General features: G+C 42.8%; 1 protein-coding gene across 1 annotated transcript; it reads right to left on the reverse strand.

Annotated features, from left to right (window-relative positions):
* Window positions 1–1,037: 1,037 nt before the first annotated feature.
* Window positions 1,038–20,055, reverse strand: map3k21 (mitogen-activated protein kinase kinase kinase 21; the record flags this gene model as incomplete). Its single annotated transcript, XM_079229333.1, has 11 exons — window positions 1,038–1,408; window positions 1,506–2,330; window positions 2,669–2,763; window positions 3,045–3,195; window positions 4,073–4,168; window positions 4,866–4,988; window positions 5,403–5,643; window positions 7,033–7,208; window positions 7,641–7,789; window positions 7,945–8,125; window positions 19,266–20,055. The coding sequence occupies 11 exons, from the start codon at window positions 20,053–20,055 to the stop codon at window positions 1,038–1,040; spliced, it is 3,198 nt and encodes a 1,065-aa protein (XP_079085459.1).
* Window positions 20,056–20,747: the final 692 nt, after the last annotated feature.

Here is a 20,747-nt window from a genome sequence, read left to right on the forward strand (position 1 = left end):
TTTGGAACCGTGGGTTCTCGTCTGAGTCAAGGCGGTGTGGAAGTCACAGTCTAGACCAAAGATTTGCGACGAGACTAAGCAGTGGCAGGGAGAGGCTGCAGCGGGGAGCTCTGGCCGCCGGTCAGCTGGTCAAGTCAGTTACAAACTGGTCAGTTGGTCAAAATGGCAGAGTTCAGGACGGAGGAAAGAGAAGATAACGGCATCAATTTGTTCGCGGAACAGCCGTGCCGGTTCCATATCCTCTCTTTCTGCCAACTCTCTTACGTTTACCATTTCAGACGCTCTAGGTGCGGATTAATGTTAACAATTAAGTTATCTGAAATTTGTGTGAAAATATTATGACAGCAGGATAAGCAATATGATGCATATGGTCGAGGTCATTTAAACCTGTAACACGAAAATTAAAAAGAAAACTAATTCTTTAACATCCAGACAATTACAAGCCGATTACTCGGATAATTCCTGGTGGTTTTTTGGGATGTTATTGTGAATGAATCAGTTCATCCTGTCTGAATCAGTAGCTGGTCAGTACTTTGCACAGAGTGTTTGTGTTTATCTTTATCTCTACAAACCGATGGTTAGTTTCATCGCGGACTCATGAACGCAGCAGCGCGACCAGATCGCAGTCAAGTGCGCCCATGGCCTCCCACTCTTTGGCGCACAGGAGAGATAATTGGTGTAAACTGGCAGGTTTCAGAATATTGCAGACTGGCGAATTTCACAATATCCCGTTGCGAATCTTTGGTCTGAACTGCGCTTGTGACCATTCTCAAATTGAGATGAGGGCGCACATACTACATCTCCTGTGACACAAGTGTCTGCTAGAAGTCTCAGACTTGGCTCTAGAACACTGACATCACTATGTTCCTCGAACTAAGACAAAAGCTGGGTTCTATGTTATAGAAAAGCGGGGGGGAAAGGCAGTCTGGTTCTAAACCCTCCAGGAGTTTAAGGCCAAATATTCTGTCTGAATGTTCTGAAACACTCAAGGTTGTATGGGATGAAGTATGACCACAGCAGATCACTTTCTAAGGCTCCTAAGAGAGAAACTCTTTCTCCAGCTCAAAGACAGAGGTCCGTCCCGGGGAGCTCTGAATGCGGCAGAGCGGCACAGTGCAGTCTCTTTTCTGACCCTCTGTGTCCATGTCCAGTAGGGAGCAGCCCATCCCCACATCTGAGGACAGCACCACGCTTAGGTTTTGGGCCGTCTTCTCTCCGGAGTAGTGGCCCAGGGAGTAGCTCTTGTTGCGTCCCCGCAGCAGAGCCCAGGTATGCGGCTTGGCCCGGAAGGACACTGGCCGTGGTCTGGAGAAGGCCTCCCTACCAGAAGGCTTCTCCGACCGTCCATCCTGCTCCTTTTCGTGCTTCTTCTGTGAGGCTGGAGGAGGCAGAGCGGGTGGGCCATTGGCTGGAAACAGATGGGGGAAGATACATTTTTGGAGCGTAAGTATTTTTGTAAACCGTACACATGCTTACTTCCGGTACCCCGTTTTTGTGTTACTCACTAATGTGGTTGCTGGCGTATTTCTTTCTGCGTAGACGTGTTCCTGTGATGTGCTTGCTCTGCTCAGCTGGCTGGCTTTGGGTTTGCAGTGGTGTCTTCTGTGTGTCAGCTGCAGAACTGTTATTCTGGCCTTCTGTAGCAGCTACTTGGCCGGGTCCGGATGACTCTGTGGGAGGATTGGCGGCCGCAGGCTCAACCTTCCCGGACCTAGACCGTAACGCCTCCGCCTCAGACACCGAGAGACACTTGGTGGAGTTGCATTCCATAATGGCCGACATGGAGATGAGATTGACAGGTTGGGTGGCCGTGTGGTTCGACGACGCCTCGTCTTTGCGGGAGCGCCCGCCTGGCGGCGAGGTGCTGCGGCGGAATCGGGTGGCGCGCTGAAACAGGCCCTCCTTCTTCTTCTTCTCTTTCTCGTCACGCGGCGGCTCGAAATCTTCCCCGGGAGCTGAGTTTTTGAGAGCCTCCCTAATGTCATAACCGAGCACAACTGAAGCCAGCAACGAGCCGCAGCCGTACAGCACCGAGTCGGTCTTGCGGCGAGCCGACGCCCGCTTCAGGCTGTTGGTGGGGGTGCCTTGTGGGGTGGTGGAGGTGGACGAGGCGGATGTGGTGGTGTCTTCTGGGGTCTCTGGTGGGCCACCCTGACCTGCTGCCCCAACCCCAGAATCTGCCGACCCACAATGGCCGCCGGGGCTCTGAGGCTGCTGCTCGTCCCGCCACAGAGGTAGATCGATGTACACCTGGTTGGGGAACTTGAGCTGCTTTGGCTTGGAGCTGCTGTCAGGGCATTCCTGGGAGGCCTCGTCTTTACCGGCGCCCGCTGAAAACACAGAAGTGGAAATAAGACATTATAATCAAATGAACCAAACAAGCCCCCTTTCTCCTTCCTAATACCAGCATCACTAGATATATAAGGAATACCTGCCACTTGACAAATGTACTTAATTGTGTTTGTCTGATAGAAAAGTAAAATCAGAGATATTAAACCCTCTTTCAAATAATAAGTAAACAAGCACAACAAGATTGACTGACTACTTGAGAGAAAAACGTCAAAGAATCCTGCTGAGCGCAATAATTACTCAAATACACAAATACAAAAAGATCTTTACGTAAATTACATTTTAAAATGCACAGCATCACAATGGATTTTCAGCTCACTTTGTTCAGCAAACAGGGCAGAGAGGGGGACAGACTTCTGGGATTTGACCAAACTGGTGGACCAGGGGTTACTGCCGTCTGACAGAGGCCGCACTCTGAAAACGATGCACAGGAACAAGAAATACACGTTATTTTCATGCAGAGTAAAAAGTGTGATTTTATTTAGCAGTATGTTACCTTATGTCATCGCTGTATACAATTTAGAGTCGAGAATAACATCAACGATAAGATTGAGGATGTGATTATGTTGTTTAGGAAGAGGAACCAAATTGTCTCCGCACTGAGATCATGATAGAAAAACAAGCAAACCCTAGCTTGTTTTTGTGTGTATGTGTGTGTGTGTGCGAGCGAGTGTGTATGTGTGTGTACAATGTACCTCTCAGCAGCAGCAGGTCTTTCTTTGCTCTGTACTGAACTGGGGCCCCAGGTTCTGCCTTTCTTCTTGATTCCCTTTTTCACATCCTCAAACTCTTCTGGCCTGAAGAGGGTGCTACGGCCCCACGTACGGTTGCTCTCATCTTGGGTCACTGTTAACGCAGCCACAAATAAGTGTTACCAAAGACTCAAAATAACTGCTAGAGGGTGTTGCCAGCGAAACCACAACCACGACAGGGAATCTGGTGTAGACATGTTAGTAAGATTATTAAACAAAAGGTATTATGCCATCTGTAGAATCCCTGTAATTATCTTTGTCTAAAAAAGTTCTCTGTCTCCAACTATGTTGACAAAGAGTACTTAAAATGCTTAACTAAGCAAATAATAACTCATGGGTGTTCCCTCTTAAACGTTTAATTCAAAGCCATTATACACTAGATTGATATGAATCTTTAATTACTTTAATAACTGCATTTGATTCAGGAAGATTCAAAGTGCCTCAAACTTTGTTTCATCCCAGAAAATATCACCAATGCAAATTCATTTCTGAAAGTGAAATCAAAAAAGCCAAAAAGCATCAAACAAAACCCAGAAAGCAGTTATAAAAGCTTCTTATAGCTGTAGGTTAGCCATTGGGAATTTATGAGGGCAACAGACGAGGGCCAAACTCGTAAAAAAAAAGAAAAGTACCAATTAACAGCACTAACAGGTAAAAAAAAAAAAAAGAACAAAAAATTACTTAATTTCAACCACATTATATAAGATGATTCAAACCCAAATATGAACAGAGAACTGGCCCACGTCTATGGCATAAACCTCATCATTGTTATCAAGAGTACCAGTGAAACAACCAGCAAACACCAAAGTCTTGTTAAAATCCACACATCAGGAAAACCGCATCAATCAGCCAACATGATCCCCACTGATGGGGAGCTGTTAGGCATCAAACCCGTTCATTGGTCAAAAGCAGCCAAACGTCACATGCGGCGCTCGGTGCCGTGAGCCACACGAGGGAAGCCTTTAGCTTGCCTTTCTTTGAGAGCCCACTCGAGGTTGTGAGCTCGCTGGTCAGATCAACATCCTGTTGGTAAACATACAAACTATCCCTCTGCACGGAGGACATCACTGAGGAGGGAAACATACACGTTACCTCTCACCAACATGAGCTTTAGGATCCCTTCAACTTGGTTTGAGGAACAAAGGTCAAGGTCAGCATAACATTAATTAAATAAATACAATACGAGGACAACAACACAACTATATTTTTACTTGTTTTCATGACATACTATTTAAAGTAAACTATAAAAATGTTTTGACATACTGTGATATTGACTTTTTTATAACATACTATAAGGCGTTTTTAGGATATACTACACTATAACAAATTTGTTATAATACATTGCATGTATCAATTTATTTTGCAGAATCCTGATCCATGACAAGCATCTCTATTTGGGCTAATCAGAACAAATCCGGGGATTCTGAGCAACAATCTGCGCTCTATGTCTGAATATCAGCATTTACCGTAAATGTTCAAGAGGAATTTGTTCCAGTTATTGCAAGGGCGTTAGTGCGTGACTAACAACATCATCAAACTGTTCAAACAACTGGCTGACGGCTTGTGGAGCGTTCACACGGCTCTCGTCATTGTGACACTGTCCCCATGAAATTCTCAGAGAGTTGATGTGATTTCTTCAGAATAGTTTAAACTAAATAGATTAAACTTAATGTGGGCCAAGAAATACAGAACCACAACGACAAGAACACTGACAGAGGTGGAGGAGAGAGTCAAACTTCACAAAACAAAAGGAACAGAACTCACGCTGAATGGCTCGTAGCCGGGGGATGAGTGTGGGGCTGCTGGGAGGAGAGGAGCTGGTGCTGTGAAGGCTTCGCCTCTTGTCCATGGAAGGCGACGCCTGCACGGTGATCTTATGCTGGAAGTCTGCAAAATGCAACACGCAGATACGGCCATGACAATCTCAGAATATTAGGGGCGTCACAATATAGATTCTAAATGGAAAGCGGTCAACATGAGCTTTCAATTTCGACCTTAAAAGTCAAAAGCAGGATTCTTTGATTCGCATGACACAAAATAAAAACACGGATAACACAACACAGCCTACAGGAAGTCTGAAAAAGTCAGTCAGTGCTGAAAAAATGCAATGGAAATCAAATTAAAACGTGTATTTGGAGAATCGTGACACGCCTACTCACGAGACATCGCTTTGCCACTGAACGTCTCATTAACCCAAAGTTGGTCGCAGTCACACTTCAGTTCTTTTCACCGCTCACACTAGACCACCACCAATGTGAACATGAAACCGAGTCCAGACAACGGTTCAGTATGTTCACTCACCTGAGGGCAGGCTGATGCGGTTTCCATCCTTCAGTTTAAGGCGGGAACGTTTGAATTTGCCTTTCCTCTTCTTCACGTTGGGCTTGTCTTTGTTGAGCTGTAAAATGAGGATGTTGAGCTCCCTCTCCAGCACGTTGATCTCCCGCTCTGCCAGCTGCTGCTCCCGACGCTTCAGAAGCTCCTCCTGAGACTTCTGCTGGAGGGTGGCCCGCGTCAGCTCCTCTTCTCTGGAACGTAGCTCCTGGAAGGACCGGGTATGGAGATACATATATGGTTAAATTGGCAGACAGACTTCCCGTTGCCACGATGTCCTGGGAACACTGACACACCGTCAAGGCAAGAGTGAAGACATGTTAAGACGGTGTGACGGCCCATCTTCGGCTCCAGTGAGGCCCGTTTTCAGGTTACAGCCAACGTCATTAAAACACAAGGAGTCTGTGACCAAACTATTGGCAGTCAAGTTGCATTGTGGGTAATGTAGGCGCGAGGTTTCGAAAAGTAAAACTTTCTAATAACTGGTATTTCTCCAAATGTCCACACCAAGACACAATTCTCTTGTAAGACAGAAGACAATACATTGCTAGACAGCAGGTATGAATACATCTCATAGTTTCCTTATAACAAGGGAAAAGCTCTTGCAGATAAACAACAATAAGGAGACAGGAGTGTTAGCCATCCATTAAATAACTCCTTCTATAACAAGTTGGTCTCAGGAGGATACGGCCTGCTGTTTCAGGCCGTGTTACAAAGCTAGCCAGTCATGTCCCCCTGTTTTCTCTGTAATTGCTCTCAGCTGAGTATTAATAATCCTTACTGGATGACTTATATAAAGCAGCTTTACAGTCAAGCCACTTCAGCCACCCACCTAGACACAGATTACTGTGGGGCGTTTACAGGAAATCTTATGAAATTTGCAATGAGAAAATGTCAGATAATGCTCAAAGCTATTTCTTTCTCTCTTCTCGTGATTTACGGAAGCTTGAAGCTTGATGATTCGTCATTTATGAAACCTTGGGATGATTGGAAGCTACATAACGCAAGGGCACTAGTTAAAAATGTTGTTTAATATAACCGAACAGTTAAAAATACATTAATATATAATAAAATAAATAAATAAGAATTATCAAATAAAAGCCACAAATTAAGTCTCTAAAACTTTTGAGTGTCTGTGTCATTCAGTTCACCATTTGTTGACTCAGCTCTTTGTGCTGATTCTGCTGTTTCTACAAACGTTAATTACCCCCCCCCCCCCCCCCCCCCCCCCCCCCTCTCTTTTAAGCCAGCAATGGGAGATTTAAACAGGAAGCAGATTAAGGTTTTAACAAGGGGAACCACGCTAAAGCATCTTGGCATTAATGACACTTTTTGTCTAAAGCGCAATTAGCTTTTCCACTGAAAGTAACCAATTAAGTCCATAAAAAATTGCCCAGAGCGATTCTGCCTGGTTAGAATAATCTCAATAATAGATTAGTCAACATGTACCATCACTGGAAAATAGAAACACGTAGGGAATAGTACAAGAAGGATAGAAGGTCTGCTCTAGAAACTGGATGTCAGGTTTCTAACTTCCCACTCCTATTGGGAGTATTGCGTAATTAATGTCAGAAGGTCCACATATTGACACTCGTACCTTCTCTTTGCTCCTGAGCTCATCGAACATCTCCTGGATCTCCACACGCCAGTCGTCCTGCATGCTGTGGAAAGAGTCCTGGGGCATGGTGGCCATCACCGCCTCCTCGATGGCCGACAGCTGCTCCAGGATGCAGGAGAAGGAGGGACGCACGTGGGGGTCCTGGTCCCAGCACTCTGGACACACACATCGAGATGTAAAGATTACAGATACATCCACTACCAACAAACTGTAACTCAAAACACAAAGATCACTGTGTTTACAGTTACAGAAAGGTTGGCTGTAGAGCAGGCAAGTTTAAGGGTCATCCCATAATATTCAGCTGAAAACAAAGTCCATTTTATGATTTATTGGTAGTTCTTTTTTTCTTCTTTCTTTTTTGTAAAATTAACTGATGAGTTATTCTGAATGGATGATTATACACATCTTGAGTTGTACTGTGGAACTTTAAGAAACTTACAACTCTTATATTTTTATTATTTTATAGTAATCAAATACATTTATTTCCCCAAGGATTTCATCATATTGTAAAGGAAACATTAATATATAAAGATATGAAATGCAGCATTGTTATTATTATTATTATTATTATTAGGTTAGACATTTACCTTCCATGAGCTTGGCGAATGGTTCGGGGCAGGTGGAGGGGATTGGTAGAGTTAATTTATTGACTGCTACACCGTAAGCGACGGCCAGGCCGTCTATCCCACGATATGGCACCTCCCCTGTTAACAGCTCCCACAGCAAGACTCCATAGCTGGTGTTTGACGCACATACAAAGAAAGTAAAAGGGAAAGTTAAGGAGAGAGGGAAGTAGATTTCACAAAGGGACGAGTAATAATGTTAGACAAACGTGTAAAAGTAGGTCATATTTTATAATTTGGTCTGTGTCTGGTGTGTAATTTGTCGTACCTCCAGACGTCACTGCCTTTGGAGAAGATAGATGACTTGATCACCTCGGGGGCCATCCAGGAGTAGGTGCCTGCAGCTGACATTTTTGTGGTTTTGTGCCACTCCCTGGCCAGGCCGAAATCTGTGATCTTCAAGGTCTTCCTCCCGATGTCGTCGTTCTCAATCGGTTCAAGTAATAAAACTGAGAAGAGAGAGGGACACATTAGAGAGAGGCCAGAGAAGAGACTGGGAGTGGGATGAAGGCAAAAGGATACATGAGGGGAAAGAAAGGGCATAACAAGCGCTGAGTGACTGAGAGAAAAGGGAAAGTGGAAAGACAGGACTGGGATGAAAGTGACAGGTGTGAGGGGGGTGTAGAGGAGAAAGAGAAAGAGAGATACAAAGACTGGGGGACATGGAGAAAGACGGCCGTGCAGGTGAGGAGATGACAGTCGATATTCAACAGGGCCAACCGAGGCATGCAGATCATTTATTACTGTAGCAACAGAAGGTCGACAGCGCCACAAAGCACCTGTCCTCAGGTCCTAAAACTGTTTAACACATTAAAGACAGCCGGAACCCTCCAGACCGGCCGGTAACACGACACCTGGCCTGAGAGCAGAGAAGCCACAGCTCACTGACGTGCAAAGTCAACTTTATTCATCCATTTAGTGCTCCTGTTATTCACATATGTTCTTATATAAACACATGTATATGATTTTGACCCAATTTAAATTACATGTCAAATACATGTTACTACAATTCCATTTAAGTTTGATTCTCAATTCATGAAAGAAAATAAAGATTTTTCTCTAATTTCTATTATATAATAAAGAAATTTCTCCATTTCAAAAATAAATTAAATCAAATAGTATACTGCCTAACTTCCTACTAAAATACACATTAGTGTAAAATGTAAGGGCACAATTAACAATAATTTTCATTATTGATTACGAATTATCTGGCAAATATTGTTATCATTCTGATTAATTGTTAAAAAGTCGAAAAGTAGTTTAAAATGTCCAATAAAATCTCCTGACGCTCAAAGTAACGTCTTTGAATGTCTTGTTTTGTCTGACCAACATTAACAATAAATTGTCTGACCAATTATAACAATAAACAGCAAATTATCAAAATAAAGGAGCTGAAACCAAGAAAAGTTTATTTTTCCTTAAAAAAAGAAATAAGAAAAAGAGAAATAATTGATTATTAAATTAGTCCAAGATTAATTTTCTGTTAATTGATTTATCAATTGTTTCAGCTGGAGTGAAAAATATAGAAATGTAACCAAGAGAATTAGAGTTAAACGTGCTAAAGTAAAACGCACATAAATAGCATTAAACAAACAGCAAGTTAGTTCAGTTCAGTATAGCAAACAGGGATTAACACTTGCCCTAATATTATTAATACACACAGGAGTCAGCACCCACGACCAGGTGACAACATGTTCCTACTGTCCAATGTTTCCTTTCCATAATACCTACTCTCTATGTGCTGAAACAACAACTGACACATATATTCCTGTTATCTCTTTGACAAGAAGAAGCAGCCTTTTCTACGAAGTGGTGTGTATCAACAGCCAAAGCCAAGAATCTTTGATCCTCTTGGTATTATTTTCTAAATGTGTGTTCGCATCTGCCAAGATCTTCTCACATTACAAACGGTCCAATTTCATTATTTACAAGTCCCAACACCGCCGGTCAGTGTGAACATGTCCCATCAAAGCCAGCCGAGGAATTTAAAGAAGAATCTAAATGTCCCTTTAAGTGGTTTGACAGAGGCAACTAGGTGCTAGGATAAATAAAACACGTGAGTGAGTTGCTGACGCATAATATTCCCATGGGAAGGTAACATAGTGGGAGGGATGGGGAAAAAAAACATCAAGCCATTTGACTTTCTGCACCTACTGTATCGCAGTGTACTCGACAAAGTTACTCAGTTTAAAGGCTACTTGTTTCAGCTTCCAGCGGAGGCTCTGTGTGCAAGTATTACTTGAAAGGAGCAGCTGCACTGTTATCGCTGTGTTATCACTCACTGACCTTGAACTTCCCGAGTACTCAGTAGACGTTTACTCACTGCGTGGACGTTATTGTTTAATAAGGCTGTAACGATACATCTTAACTTTTAATTAAAGATGTTCACATTCTATTGAGGATAATGTACATTTAAATCAGATTGTTTGCACAAGAAGGTTTACTAAATTGAGCCGTTTAAGAAGCCACCAGAGCTGAAAAAGAAATGTTACATTTTTTGGGGTTTCTTGACATAAAATTAGAACGTGTGAGATTTGGACAGAATTTAATTAAAACTTCCGACTAAAAAGTACTCCCACTCGAAAAGATCCGACCCGTATTTTCTTATGATACTTTCTTATGATACTTGAGAGGGCGAAAGTGAGTCATGAGACGTACAATCAGTTAGCGAACTTTCTGTTGCTGCTGTTACACATGTTCGATCCCGGTGCTGCTGGGTTTGTGCTGGCCGGATTAAAGTCGCTGCAGCTGCAGACTGAGCTCAACTATGATACCATAAACAGAGATGGTTAACATTAACTAAAGGCCGACGCCACACATGATCATTATAAGACGGCTGTATTATTTTGACAAGCTCTCACAGTTTGGTCAGATTTTGCATATTCATTTTTTTTAATGAGCCCAGTAGTCGAGGTGAATGCACCCCATTTCTTTGGAGCAGCTGGCTTGTCATTACAGGCTGCACCGTAAAAAGTTATTTGTCTTTGTTTTATGGGATACAAAACTAAACATATTTAGGCGTCTTAAGATTGTCAGACAACAATCAATTTGAAGATATTAACGACGTGGGTTTATGAACTTTTCACAATTTTATGCCATTTTATAGACCAAACAATTGATTGCCAATTAACAAATATGAATGATTACTTGCAGCACCGGATGCAACACAACACAAGCCTAGTGTTTTACGCAGCCAATAGATGCCCTCTGAGGCAAATTTGTGATTTGTGATTTTGGGCAATACAAAATAAATTGAATTGAATTAATACCATATGTTGCCTTTTTATATATATATATATATATATATATATATATATATATATATATATATATATATATCATTGAGTAGTCTCTCATCATCCACATTCTTCGAGTCAGTCTACATAAATCTATGATCCCAAAATCCAGCTTAATTTTGTATTCAACGTACACTTTATAATTCAAAGCGCACAGTGCAAACATTATTGTTGCAAGTAAAATGTATCCTTAAATGTGTATTTCTTGTTCATACTTCTATTCTGCTATCCTCCCTCACAAGTTTGTCATCATTTATACACATGTGGCACTTTGACTAAAAACACCTAAGACGTTTGTCTCGTGGACTGCAAACACAACTGCATTTTACTACATATTCGCGACAGAAAAGCAGCTATTTCACTGGACCTATCGTCTCAATGAACACATGAATGGACGGCTAGTTCCTGTAAACAGCAAATTATTGTTGGGAATTTTCCTGACACACATTTTCAGAGGGTGATATGATTTCAAGTAGTATTTTCCCCATAGTGTGACTCCTATGGGTCTCCACTAATAACAGAGATATTGGTGCCATTACTAGCCTTCGGCACGGAGGGGATCCTCTACCCAGGCTGCAACAATAGGAATTCCATTACAAACAGGTTTCACTGGACCAATGATCTACTCCGACTTCCTGTTGTCAAGTTCTCTCTCAGTGATTCCATAAATTCCTCCCAGCAGGCTCTGTAGGTTTATAATGATGGGTAAGTTACATAACCTAGAAGAACAGTGGTTTTGGGATAACCCCCTTCTGCATTGATTGGCCGATAGAATATCATTCCAAATACTTTTTGTAGCGCCGTGATACTTCAGTGTCATCCCTCCAGAGATTTCTGGGGGGGGGGGGGGGGGGGGGGGGGGGGAAGGATATGTCACTCGTACCTGTCTTAAAAACTTGAGAGCCCTGCATATGAATGCAAACTCTGCTTGTAAGAGTCTTCATTGTTCGTGTAAGAATACAGCTCAGTCCATGGAAATCTAGACACTAGGCCAATCTATTGTTTCAACTCTGAACTATGAAATAAATACATAACAAATGAAAGAAAATATCACTAAATTAAAAAGACAAAATAGGCCATTAGGGCTGCAACTATAATTACTTACAACATTAGTTAACCTGCCACTTATTTTCTCAATAGAATCATTGATTATAAAAAGCACAAGGACTTTGACTAAAGCCTTCGTCCGTTGTGTTTCACTGTATGCATTACGGTAATTAAATGTATTATTATTTACATGTTTAAGTAACTCTCACAATCTGCATCTATGCTCACGTTTTTCTGAACTTGAATGCATTCAACATCGAAACATCTCCTGAGACTGCACTGACATCCGTTATCAACTTTCACTGTTTAAGCGGCAGAATTACTACAATTTCAAATGTCGCTGTTGTTCTTTTCTCATCTAGTGACGTCGTTGGAGGCAAAGAAGAACTACAGATGGCTACTTTATCTTTGGTCGCTGTGGTGTACTGGAGACCTTCTTCAGGATCGCGAAGATGAAGGAAAAGATAACCAAGACCAGGGGGAGATTTGCCTCCGAAAGAGGAGCGAGAGCCGGCAACAAGTGCCTGCAGTGGGGCAGCTGCTCAGAAGCATGGCGGAAAGATACAGCAGTGAATACAGCATGTAGCAGACATCCTTTTTAAAAGTTATTCTTGAAACGTGTCACTGGTTTCAGACGAGTTCTACATTTGACTTCTGTATCAAAACACGTCTACACGTGACCGGATCCTATTTAAATAGTCAAATGGTCTCAAATAGTATCGTGACAATACATGGAATTGCATTCAAAAAGCAGAACAAGATGTTCTAGTTGACTTCTATTTAGAATAATCCTAAAAGTCAAGCCCGAGGCCAAACCCCACCCTAAGGTGAGCACATTTTAAAGCCTTCAGCGTTTTGCATGTGGATAAAGTCTTGGGTATTGTTTTGAATGTGGAAAGACATGTTGAACAAGTGGAGGTAGGGTATTGATAAGCTAATTATTGCTTGTGCATCTCATGATTTGAATTCCGTCTAAACTAGGCCATGTCACTACATTTTAAGAACTGCACACGCACAAGGTTAGATGTTGGTAAAAAAAATAGCCAGAGGTTGTGGCAAATGCATTGATGCACTGAACATGTGGGCAAAGCAATCGAACCACTAAATTCACAAAAAAAAGCATGTCATCTGTACTCCTCACTCAGATCATTTGAAAAGGCTAAAAAAAGAAAAGAAAAAAGAAGATTAAAGTACTTAGAGGGCCAATGCTTATGTTAGGATTAAATACCCTGCTTACAGTAAACTATTGTTCACATGACTAAAAGTAGCTGTGTCGTCTATTATGTTCTCATCACTGTTTATTAGGCTTGGTGATGTGTAAAACCTGTTTGGTGAGACTTAATTAGAGGCCCTGATTCCCATTTACTCTAAGTCTGATTTAAATCTATTTTTCCATTGTAAATTGCAAAATGTCTTGCGATACTTTGCAGTCACGTCAGAACAAGTTATAACTCAGGAAGTTGTTTTCCGTGCTTTATCTCAGTCTATATTTTCTTACTCTTTTGAAAAGAAGATGTTTTGAAGTGGACAACAGTGTAACGCAATTGGAGATGGATGTGCCCCCAAGGCAGACCCCACCCTCAGTCCAACCCCCATTTCATTCCCTTTCCAACAGTGCATCTCGAGGCAGACCCATCTTTCAGGGTGGAGCGCTGGGCAGATCAGAAGCAGAGCTGCTGCCTTCAAAGCAGGTCCCACGCTTCTTCCCATTGCCGTTTCCCCTCAAGGTAAAAAAAGAAAAGAAAACACTTTTGGGGCAAACACAACCATCTCTTCTCTCTTCAGCAAACTAAAATACCTCAAATTTAACTAACTGTAACTGCAACAGTTAAAATGTCACAAATTGGGATTAATACAAATTTAAAACTAAAGGCCAGGTTGAGAATAAACAGCACATTGGCAGTATCGCCATTCAGTAGACATTAAATAGTCTTAAATTGGGTTAATTTGTGTGTTAAGTACTTTCCTTATATTAAAAACAATTTAGCTTAATCTATACCTAAAGTTTTCTATGCATGATACATATATAAAATATGCACAGCCAAGAAGAGCACGTCTTAAATCAGTAATGATCAATGAACTTTTAACCACAAAGCCAGTTACGTTTGTTAATCTCTTTGTCTGTCCAGCGACAGATAATGATCTAAAACTGTTCTCCAATGTGATATAACTCATAAAAACAAACGTTGAAATGGAATACTCATCGACTACTATAAGGGTATCAAATGAAACATTATCTGAGCATAAACCCGAAGCTTCTTTTTGTGGCATAATAATAAGCACGGTTGCTGTAAAGATCCTGAGTGCAGCCTCCTAACTTGCAGTGGCAGTATTTTCGTAGCTGTGCCAACAGACTTAGCATGAGAGTAAGAGGGCTTCCTGTAGTAAGCAGAAACCAGGCTGCGAAACATTCCCCGACTGGTCTGTCTCTACCGGCTGAAATGAGAGTGCCCCCAGGCATTCTGGTTGATGGGAAAAGGATCAGGGCTAATGGCTGGCTAAATCCATCTATCATGGTCACGTCTCTCCGGGCCACTTGCTCTTTGTCTGTCCTCTTCCTCTCCTAGTTTGTGTCTGTTTAAGCTTGAATCAACCCATAACCGGGCTGATTAAAACATGACAAATGTTAAACGGTGTACAGCCAGTACCTTTCGCTGTATTAGCGTCTATCAATGTGCTAAAAAAGAGCTATAAAAAGGGATCGGTTGGTTCGGAAAGCAGCTCTTCTCAGCTGTGGGCCCTTTTCCTTTTCACCCTGCCCTCCAACAATAGGTGCAGTCAGGGAGAGGTCATAAAAAACACAGTGAAAGCATCTCCACTCCTCCTCTCTCCCCTCTGCCCATTCTCTCGCCAGAGAAAAGACAGGCAGTAACTGTCTGTGTGTCACCAGGGGTAATTGTGGGAAGCCTGAGAAAAGTTGCCCTGCAACACCTAGTCAAGCTTTAGTAACTCTTCCTCTCAGATTCTACTTATTACAGAAAAATTACAAAAACGAGTCTCTCGTCAACTTTTCTGAGCCACATCAAGACTAACTTCAACTCTCTTGTGGTGAGCTTGTTCTGACCCAGTAATGAAAAACAGGATTTAAGAAGTCTCTTTTGCAATGCTGTTCTCACAGAAGTGAGGTTGTTCAAACAAATCTATAAACCAACAGTTAGGTCAAGTCTTTTCAGACCCGCACCCATCTTTACAACGCATTTTTTTTATTGCAAAAGGAGCAAAATCATGGCTTTCTATGTTTGTGCATTGTACTACACACACAGCTGTCATGTGCACATGCCTTAGCACTTTAGCTGCAACAAATAGGTCATAGCATCCTCCACTTAGTATTTTTCTTCATCTGTACTAATTTCAGTTTACTGACATAAAAGAAAATCCTTTTTTGTGATTCTCTGACTTTTGGCATACAAATCTACAGAATGATGGGTGAGTGAATCAAGACACAGGGAGGAGGGAGGGAAACACAGATAAAGCGTGATGAAGTCCAACAATGGCTTAAGATTGATGGGAGAATGCTGTTGCACACGCTCCAAACTCAACTCAATCAGCTTCGGTGGCGTTCAAGCACACATTCCTGGCATACTATCGCGCGCATCAAGATGCGAAACTCCAAAGTTAATGTGGGCTATGCATGCTGGCTCAGGGCCAGGTTTCAGTCTAATTTATTGCTCTTATGAAAACTTCCACTCCGAGCTTGAGGAAGAGTTTAAATCAACATTATAAGAAAAAGAAGAAGTAATGATTAAGATTAGAATAAACAACAAAGTCCCCAAAAGCTTGTAAACAGAAGACCAAAATTGACAACAAATGGATCCAACTGACCTCATAACCTATTTATCCACACACCATAGGACTCTGCTGACATACTATTGTATTTAAGGGCATATTCCTTCATTACAAGAATATTGCAAGTGTAGTATATTATTAGATAAGATAAGATAATCCTTTATTTATTATTCTGAGTTTGTCAAGTTAGCAAAGCACTATAAACACAGTATCACAACGCTGAGGATGCACAGTGATGTCTGCTGGACATGGAGCCACAGACATTGCAAATGCTAGGCTAGTTATTTTACACTTAATTATATTGCCCATACTTATTTTAATGAATGGCTTTGTCAATACAACAATATAACCGTGTTAAACAGTAGTTTATGGATGATAATGGATCTCTACGGCACAAAGTCTGCAGCTAAACAGACAATACTTAGCAGAGTAAATTCATTGTTGTTTTGATGTGTTCAGAAAGTTTCTTGATTCATATTAAAAAAATAACTCCACTATTTAAAGTTTCAGAGCCAGAGTGAGCAGAAAGGAACACGTAAGGAGAAAAATAACGAAGTAAGAAGGGAAACCCCCTCAGTTTGTGGCAATAAAAGAGTACCGCTGCTCTCTGGGAGATTAAATATGAACTGAACAAAACAAAACGAGGGCTTTGAGACCCTCCGAGTCCTAGCCATTCTTCTGGCCACAGTAGCCTAGCAACCGCTGCTTGACCAGTCCATTGTGCAAACGTATGTTAAGCTTTTATCCCTCATTAGCAACATTCCTCCCTGCAGGCTGGGATTTTACAGATTAGGTTGAAAAACACAAAAGAGATTGGACAAATCTTGCTGACTTCCAACATATTACTTTACAGGCTAATCATTGATCAAATAGCTGTATGTTTGTCTGTGTGCAGCATGTGTACACTGCAAGTTGATAAATGGCAGCCTGAGTAGTTGAGTGAAGGTGGAAAAGTTTAGTTGTGTACCTGTCTGTGGCCTGGTTTGGGGAAAAATACCTGACAGTATCTATCAAAATAGAAAAGACACACAGCCACACCAACAGACATTTTGCCAATTAATTATTTAAAACGTGACAGATTCTAACCATTTTTTTTGTACCCCGTGTGGATAATTCATCCTCATAGATGGGCTGATGCACACCCAACGGCAAGACAAACAGACAACAGACCCTCCCCAGCAGCAGATGCAACAATTTCTCTGAGTTGCATTATTCTAGGTTTTTGCTGGGAAAACAACCCGACACACCACGGGGTGCCATTTGTGTGTTTGTGTGCAGGAGAGTCTTTTGTGAACTCACTGCACTGCCTCAAAGCAAACAAATACAGCGTCTTTTATTCTCTCTTTATTTAGATAAGACAGTATATTGACCACAGATGTTCAGACTTCTGACCCTGGGACGAGCAGCCAGCGTCTACTAGTAACAGTGGTGGAAAAATTCACTCCTTCTTGGTCTCATTTTGTGGTTAACAGCTCAGCAGTGAGCTCTGGAGCCGTGAAAGTCAAGAATGAATCCAGAAAAACTGATAATTATTCAACAATCTACAATCGTCAAGTAAAATGTGCCAACTTTACAGGTTTCACTGGAGCCTAGAGATGCAATAAGCAGATTATGAATAGTCTCTCATAAGCTTAATTTCAAATGCTCCCTCTTTAATTAAAGCTTATGCCGTCTCCATGTCACAGTGAAGTGGCAGGACAAACACACCGACTTGTGTTCCCAGCACTGTGTCTGTTCGGGGGAGTTTGTTTGTGTATGTTCACCAAACATCCGATTAGCTTAAATAGTCGAGATGGCAGTTAAATCCTTTCTTCCCATCTGCCATATAATTAACACACATCTTTCATCTAGAATAAGTCGACTTTCAGGGTTGGGCTCGTCAACGCTGTTCATCCAACAATGCAGTCGGGGGCGCATGAAACGTATTGTTTCAAAGTTTTGTTGAAAAATAAATATCAACATGTCCACACACAACGGCTGATTGTCCACATTCATAATAATGTGATAGTTTAATCGAAGAGAATAAATCCATTGTATTCGTATGTGTTCTCACTGTATTACAAACATATTCTAAATGATCTGTTTTGGGTCTGGAAGGAGATTTATCTGCTATTTACTTTTACTATTTTTAGTGAATATACTCTGAGTGGATCTTGAAATTAGTTAGGAGGGTTGACAGGGTGTGAACTTTTTGCCATGCTTTCAAAATGTCTTTATCTGGTGTTCATGGAGGGTCGGCTCTGTGTACATTTGACATGCTTTGTCTCAACATTCACGCATTGATTCTCACAGTTAAAGATGTGCAGGCATCACACCAAAGCTGCTCCCCACATGGCCCCAGGGTGATAAGTCCCTGATCACAAAGGAATAAATAGTGTTTGGAGTCATATTACACACAAGAACACCTGGGTTGAAGTGGGTAGCCTGTGTCAGTGGGTCTGTGGCTCAGACTCTTTTTCTCATCGAGTCCTGTCCATTCATTATTCAGTCCTGGGAGACTGACGTTTGCTGGCTTGTTGTCAATTACCAGTCCATGAAGGAACTAGAACCAGGTTCTAACTACATGACCCTACTCAAAAGTCAGACCTGCTAATACTGAACTATTTAATTTTTCACATGCAGCAATTATGAAACGTTTCCTCTGCATTTAATCTAGTTCACGACTACATTCCCTGATGAATAAACAAACATTCCAGCGCCGCATTAACACCCCAAAGTGAGTGGTTTTCTTCTTTTTACCCTATGACCTCTGGCATTAGCGCTGGTTGGTCTAGAACATGGCCTGACAGTGTGGCCTGGAGTGTGTCTGGCTATGTGTTTGGTAAATCACTGACTTTATTTGATCAACATTTCAGCTTGGATTGGAGAGGGGGCTGGGAAAGTGTGCGTTTTATGAGGGAGAGTGGAGGAGGGTGGGGTTGGGGGGGGGGGGGGCAGCCCAGCTGAGCAAACTCTTTATTTCACATCCTCTTGATGGCATCCCCCACCACTTCATACACCCACAGACCATTTACACCTCTTGAAATCCATCCAGAGTAAAGGGCAGTACTGCAACAGCGATGTTGTGGAGATATATGCGAATTATCAGTTTTCAGCAACCTCAATTTAGGCTGTAAAGACACAACTATGTTTCCCTGTTAACCTATAAGCATGCAGACACTTCCCAATGCTCCATGTCATTAAATAATTAGTTTAAATGCGACATGTGGATATGTTTGGAATATATGGGTCTCAAAATAATGGCTTAAAGAGAAGCTAAAGAGCTACACTAACACAGTTACTCAAGCAGACTAACTAAAGGCGGATGGGCTGCATGTGCAACAGGTGGATGAATCCCCATGAGGACTTTCTCCTAAAGTTGGATTATTTGCCTTAATACATCAGTCTCAAACACACACACACACACACACACACACACACACACACACACACACACACACACACTTCAATCGTTGCTTACTGTTGCTAGACTTCAGGTCTCGGTGGATAATGGGTACCACGGCCTCCTTGTGCAGATAGAGCATCCCGCGTGCAATCTGCACGGCCCAGTTGACCAGGATGTGCGGAGGGATGCGCCTTCCGGTCAACGCCCGGTTCAGCGTCCCGCCTCGGGCATACTCCATGACCAGGCACAGGTTGGGCTCCTCCAAACACACTCCTTCCAGTTTAATGATGTTGGGGTGCTGGAGCATGGAGAAAAGCTTCGCTTCTTGTTTAACACCGCCGGCGGTGGCTGTTATGTCCTCGTCTGGGTCTTGCCGAGCTGCCTTCACGGCCACCTCTTGGTCTTTCCATGTGCCCCGATACACTTTGCCAAATCCACCCACGCCTATGATCTCCTCGAGCACCAGTTCACTGAAGGGGATCTGGATGGGCGAGCTCGGGACTTGCTCCTGCCCCACGGACCCAGTCGTCGCAGGGAGCCGGTAAATAGCGGGCTGATAGGTGACATAGTTTGAGGGGAAAATCCCGACCCGGTGGTTGATTTTCCCCGTCCACCATCCCTCGTCCCCGGAGATCGTGGCGTCTTTGGACAGCACCTCCACCACGTCCCCTCGCCTGAGGCTGAGCTCGTCCTCGCCGCTCGCCTCGTAGTCGTACGCGGCTGTCCACAGAGACCGAGTCGGGCACAGCGGGGCCGAGTGAGCGCACGGCCGGGCCGTGGGGGACTCTGTCCCGGCATGGTCCCCCGACCCTCCGCCGCACGGCCGCCCTTCACCGTTTGGGAAAGCGGCCTGCGAGACATCCATTTCTCGGTGGCCGTAGCGGCACCATAGGGTGCGGAGCTTTCAGAACAAAAAAATACTTTAAAAAGATAAAATGTAACTTTGTGAAATCCTCATGCTGTCACCGCGAGCGGGTGGGAACAGAGATTCATTCCCACGACGGGATCAAGCAGTCCGTGTCCAAAGTCCCGTGGGAGAGCGAGAGAGTAACGTTATCCACGTCGCCAAAAGGGAATGAGGCGCAATTACTCTGCCAGACAAAAATACGTATAAACTAATGTCACCACGTTAAGGGTTTACGGTTAAAATAGCAACATGTAGTTTTAAACTAACAGTCCGTATCAATTTAAAAACGGGTCCCACTCCTCTGCTTCTGCTTTATGCTAACGAGCTAAAGTTAGCTCTCCGCCGATGGAGCTAACGTGAGTTACCAAAGTTTTCGCAGGTGCCGCAAGAGATGCACCTGCACCGTGCACCCCGACCGGGACACAGTTACGGCTCCGAGGGACCGGTTTCTCTCGGGGAGACGCCAGTGAAGCTCATTCAGTCACAGAAACGCCGAGACGTGAAGTTTACTTTCTCGTTTTGTGGACTTTTAACAGCGAAGTCTCAACTGCATTGGCTAGCGGGTTAGCTTAGCATAGGTCAGCCCACTGACTGGTTGGAAAACTGTTGCTCTTCTCGGCTTGGTCATTCCCGAGAGTGTTTCTCCTTCC

The sequence above is a fragment of the Taurulus bubalis genome, assembly GCF_910589615.1.
Source record: "Taurulus bubalis genome assembly, chromosome: 14".
In the NCBI taxonomy this organism is placed as follows: Eukaryota; Metazoa; Chordata; class Actinopteri; order Perciformes; family Cottidae; genus Taurulus; species Taurulus bubalis.